Source organism: Coffea eugenioides, chromosome 3, assembly GCF_003713205.1.
Source record: "Coffea eugenioides isolate CCC68of chromosome 3, Ceug_1.0, whole genome shotgun sequence".
In the NCBI taxonomy this organism is placed as follows: Eukaryota; Viridiplantae; Streptophyta; class Magnoliopsida; order Gentianales; family Rubiaceae; genus Coffea; species Coffea eugenioides.
The window spans coordinates 32,886,475-32,892,447 of record NC_040037.1 but is presented as its reverse complement, the minus strand read 5'-3'; the positions used below and the strand labels follow the sequence as shown (position 1 = coordinate 32,892,447).

Sequence of the window (5,973 nt, the reverse complement as noted above, 5' to 3'; positions counted from 1 at the left end):
TTATAATTATTGGATCCTATTCTTATGAACAATCTCCCAAGGAAAAAAATCAAGGTCATACTGATTTTCTTATATTAATTGTTATACTAATTTTGTCATTTTTATTATTATATTATTTCTCATTTTTTTTAGGCTTTTACTCTTATTATTTCTTGTGTCTCAGATGTAAATTTATTAAAACTTTATCATTTTATTATATTCATAGATGTTAAATTATAAAAATTTTGATATATAAACAAGTAATATTCTATACATAACTAGGAAGATTTGTAGTTATTGTTATCCAAACTTTCAAACTTTTCAAAAATTGAAAATGATTAAAAACTTATAATACGACATAGTTGGTTCATAGTTGAAGGATGCATCCATAGGTTTAAATAATTTATTTAATAGTTTTATCATCTGATTTTTTCTTTTAGTCTTGAAGAAATAGAAATTACCGAACAAATTAGTGCAATCAACTTGTCCTCTTAAATTATGCATAAAATCAAACTTTTGTATGCCTAATGAAAACACTGCATGGTTCGAAGTTAAAATGCTTGTAGCATTTGACAAATAAATTACTTTATTAGTTCTTATTTAAATATAAAATGATGCTTATGAGAATTCATTACTATTAATTTAATATAATAAATAATAGGAGGCAACTTTATGCTAAAAAAGAAAAAAACAGAAGTATATGCTTTAGGTCAACATATATCTATGTCTGCTGACAAAGCACGAAAAGTCATTGATCAAATTTGTGGACGTTCCTACGAAGAAACACTTATAATACTAGAGCTCATATATATACTAGTTGGCCTGGGCCTCGCGCGAGGCTCGAGGGTGCCCAGATTTTCAGGGATGTTCTTATAATTATTTCTATTTTACATTCATACATGAGATAAATTTATATATGGCCATTAGTAAGTATTCTCAGTAGGCCATCAAAAGTTAGCAAGAGCTAATTAGCCTCGGCAAAAGGATTCTTCTAGCTGTTAGAAATACAGTGGATGGAGATAAGGCTTTAAGTTTGACAAAAGCATCATAAAGTGCATACTATACACATTAGCTAGGCAAAACCGCAAAAGTTGATCTCTACAATGTGATCGTGATGGTCGAAAGTTGATTTAGTTTGTCTTTGGTCACTTGGCTGGGGTGTTGTAGCGTGCAGGTGGGTTCTTGTTGATTTGCTGGAACTGGCAGTAGTGCTCCTTCAGTTGGTAGGCATGCTGTTATGTTGTACATTATTACTATATTATTTCCAAGAGGATGAGTACATTTCCTCACTTGGAGGCAGTAGATTTCTTTTCCAAGTCTTCTGCTGACATAAAGCACATCTGGTTGTTGATTCTGTGACAGATTTTATTTCGACAATTGATTGAAGTTATAAAATTGACTGGGAAAATTTTTTACTGTAGCAATATTACATTTTGTGCCATCGGTGGTATATCATCTGCACTAATCTGTAGTATTTGATAGGCAAAACTGGTACCTAATGAAAAGGGGAAGTTGATGAAACGTAGCAGACAAAACCACGCAATAGGAAGCCACCGCATAGGAAAAAGCGCGGCACACAGTTTGCTCTGTGAAGACAATTCAAGAAGCTGGGCGATCAGACAAGAAAGCCAACCTTGGCTTTGATAACCAATTAGTCACTCGGGGGTAAAATGGGTACCTAAGGATATAATGGTCAGTATACAGTCCACAAACAAATTCTAGCCACAAATGTCTCCAATGGCACCGCTCCACTCTTTGAAAATCACTGTAAAATGATCAAAAAGCCCACACACTCAAGATGCCAATGAGGGACAAAAACCACTGTTCCTAACTCCATTCCCGCCTTTATACTTCTTAGGATATAGTACTTTGTGTAAGTTTTTACTGTCCCCATTTGGTCCCGCAAGCAAATCATACTGGATTTCTCCTGATTGCATAAATACTATTGAATCAAGACCCTACACGATATCATTACTTCTTCATTTTCTTTTGTAAGGGCCTTTTTTTTTAAACATCAAAGGCCCTTTTCTTTGCTCTTCCGAAATTTTAATCCTCCCTCCACTCCCTAGAGTTTTTTTTTTTTGGAAAGCCTCCCTCTAGCTTTTGGCCTTAATCCTTATGACTACATAAATTTTTACTTCTTTTTAAATTTTTGTTTCGACCTTCATAACTTACTTCTGAGTCTGATCATTTTGTAGGTAGCATTGTATTACTCTTTTCAAGTGTTATTGTGTTAACAGAAATTGTTAATTCATTAAATGTTCAGTTCTTGATTGATAGTTTTTCTTTTCGTCAATTTGTACTTCCTAATCTATTTATTGTTTATAGTAATTGAAACTGTTAAATTTAGCTTTAGACAATATTCTCTTCATGAAAGTGCAAAACGAACAATGAATTTCAATAGCAACACTTTGACTTGTACTTTCAAAATCTTTGTTATATTCTATCATCTTATAAAAAGAATGAAGAATGAAGAATGATCTTTTGGACATATATTTTCCTACTTTTGATCATTAGGATGACTAAAAAGAAGACACGGAAAATTTTCTTTTTTAGCATTTTTGTCATCTTTATGCCTCAATTGTTAGATACTCATAAATATAGATTGACAACCCTAAGATGCATCGTCATTGAATAATATTTTGAAGTAGTTTTGGTAATCCAAAACACTAAGAACAAGCCAAATCTTATTCAATATCACAATATATCCTTAGAAATTACAGTGGAAAGAAACTTATTTGGGATGTAGATAAATTACTAATACATTCAAATTTAAACTAAAAAGAACTACTTGATCATCAATACCATACGAAAACTACTAGACTCAGCAGTTCTAATCATCAATTGAAATTCAATTATGCCTCGTTCAATCTAAGATGTGACCGGGCTATTCGACCTTCAGCTCCTTTGGGGTAAAATCCACCAGGTTTACTCTCATTCCCACTTCCATACACAATTCGTAGAATTTCCTCTGGTGTTCGACCAAATGAAAGCGAGTCTTTGTCACCAGCAAGAACATTGCCTGAAATTCTTCCTTCTGCACCTTCACTTGGCTTCACCACTATCCCTTCATCTTTCAGCCCCGCATGTCCGAGTTCGTTCCTCAGGTTTGATATACGGTCAGTGAATTCTGCCACTGTTATCCCATATGGCTTTACCTTCACATATGCCTGCTCGAATAGTAATGCTCTAATCACTGCATCTTGGCCTGATTCCACACCTAGAAGCCCCGCTACTAGCTGAAATTAATCAAAGCACCCACACAAAACAAAATTGTAACCTAATCCCACAAATTGTAATCCTATAAATAGATCTTGTCTAGAGATTGTAATCTTATAGACAGATCTTGTCTCAGAGATTGTAATCTTACAAACAAAAAGTATCAAAATTGTATGAGAAAAAAAAGTAGTTTACATGGTTCGAAGACTCGGCCGAGTCGTCACCGTCTCGGCCTTCGCTAATACAATACCGTTACGAAACGATACCAAGATACTTAACTCATCGAGACGTCACCGTGAAGGGTTGAAACGGCTGAATCACACCAAATCACTCCGAGTCATCCCGAATCAACTCGAATTTTTATTATTTTTATTAATTTTTTAATTATTTTTGTTTATCATATTTTTTACAATTTTTAGAATATTAAATATTTCAAAAATTCGCGTCTCGTCGAGACCGCGACCAATATGCCGAGACCGATGTGGAACGGTCCAAACCGCGACCTCGACTTTGAACCATGGTAGTTTAGGGGTAAATCATTGTTTTGGTGTTGGTCCAGTAAGTGGTACCAAATCAAGGCAAACTCGAAGTACTAGATACCAAGTGGTAAAACATTACTTTTAGTTGGTTAGGTCTTAATCGGGTATAAAACTGAAGTTTCTAAGCTCTTTCGGATTAATGCTGTCATTAAAATATAAACAAAGAAGGGAAATAGATGCTTAGATTGTTGTAATTTTGTAACATACTCTTTTCGCAGCAGGACTTTGGAGGTTTGGATTTGCTCCAACATAACCTGTGAGTCCAACGTAAGGAATAACATAGGACGCAATGAGATAGTTGATGTCATTAGCATAAGGATCAAAAGGTGGCTTCAGTGTTCTCCCGAAAGCAGAGTTAATCACAGTTGCAAATGATTCTGAGCTTATGTTCAGCAATGGCCTTGGAAATCCGTGCACGGTATTCTTAATCGCCCTGTTTCAAGCATAAAATTGATCAAGATCTATCAAAATGATTGATAATGATTCTCAGAAAAGATACCTTTTATTGTATTTCCCTCTCCGCTGGACTAAATGAAGAAAAAATACATGATACAAAAATTTTTTATGCACTGATCAACTACTAATTAAATTACCTGACATGTCCAACTTCTTGGAATGCGAATTGGGCAACAACATCTTTAACGAAAGGACCCAGTTTGGCAATCTTAGCACCAATTGGTTCTGGACCGTTTCCAGTTAGCTCAGGAGCTATTTTGTCCAATCCATAGCCCAGAGAACCCCATAAAAAGAACTCAGCTTCCAAGTACTCTAAATTCAGTGGAAATTCCAAGAGATTGACATCTGACTGTGGAATTCCCCACTTATTGCTGGCAAAAGAGCTAGGAAGAAGGATGAGGATGATGTACAAGGAATGCATCAAGACAAGAGAATTAAAAGCGTTGGCACTGAATAATGCCATGGCTCAATAACTTGGCACTAGCTAGCTTGGAAGGAGTGTTAGAACCTTTGCTATTTATATATATTTTTATAAGCGGTAAAATATACTTACCTCAGTTGTTGTCTTTTTTTTTTTTTGTCATAACGATAATATTTATATAATTTACTCTAAACTAATCTAGTAAAAAGAAGAGCCGACGGAAAACTCCGCTTAAAAGTGTTAGCCACAAATAAGTGGCAAATATAAAATTTTAATATAACATTTGTATAACAGTTGTTGTCGATTCGCGTGAAGTTGGTGTAAGCGGCAAAAATGTACGTCAGTAATTTTGGACATTGCATAAAGTTTCTTTAAGTATTATATAAGATAAGATGTCACTGAAATGACATTTGGCTAGATTGGAAGTCAAAATATGTGTGCCGTGCTAATTTTTTAATTCATATCATTAACAGACAGAAGAAGCCGCCCCAAATAATTTTTTGAGGATAGATTAGTAATTTGCAGTGTATTTGAAAATATTTACACCAAATAATGATTAATCAATTGTACTTGATTTACATTCAAATTCAATTTCTTTGCACAAACTCTGACTTTTGAATATCTCAATTGATTTACACCGAAATTTTACTAATTTATATTAGGAACAAATTTGTGCAAGACATAACTTATGAGATCCTTAGATACCTTTTTAACTAGGGATGTGGGCAAAACCAAATCGTTCGCTAGTAACTCGTGAACAGCTTGATCAAATACTTGGCTCAAAATCGATCAAATCGAATTCGAATTTGAGTTCAAACTATTCGTTCCGTATAACGAGTCGAGTCCAAGGATCAATAATTACCATTCGAGTACTTGACAAACTTAATAGAGTATTTGTATTATTTACATATTATATATTTTCATTATGGAATGACTATTATGAGTTCATATTTTAATAAATTTACATGAATCAATATTCAATAAAACTCGAGTTCAAACTCAATAAGATTTGTAGTTTATTCGACCTCAAAATAATCAACCTTGAGTTTAATTTTCATTACGTTGAATCGAGTTTGAATTCAATGTCATGTATTCGTTCGAGTTCAAATAACACTGATAGGAATTGACCTCAAACTCGACACCTCGAGTGTGATACTACTTGACCTCGACTTGATAGCACACCCATTTTTTGACCATTTGAACGTCTGCCCATAAAAATTTGGAGCATCAAGGCACCCCATTCTGCCAATTTTTTTTTCAGGTTTGGAGCATCAAGGCACCCCAAAGGAGAATTATTTAAGTCCGTACCACATGGAAGTATCATATCCTGCTTGTCCTTGAAAAGCACACATCTACTCG

At 34.3% G+C, this 5,973-nt stretch overlaps 1 protein-coding gene across 1 annotated transcript; it reads right to left on the bottom strand.

Moving 5' to 3' along the window:
* Positions 1–2,686: 2,686 nt before the first annotated feature.
* LOC113766823 (desiccation-related protein PCC13-62-like) lies at positions 2,687–4,663 on the bottom strand. The gene is made up of 3 exons (XM_027310982.1): positions 4,331–4,663; positions 3,945–4,170; positions 2,687–3,218 (listed from the first exon to the last, which is right to left on the bottom strand). Exons 1-3 carry the CDS (start codon positions 4,654–4,656, stop codon positions 2,835–2,837), a joined length of 936 nt encoding a protein of 311 aa, XP_027166783.1. The 5' UTR covers positions 4,657–4,663; the 3' UTR covers positions 2,687–2,834.
* Between the last annotated feature and the right edge of the window lie 1,310 nt (positions 4,664–5,973).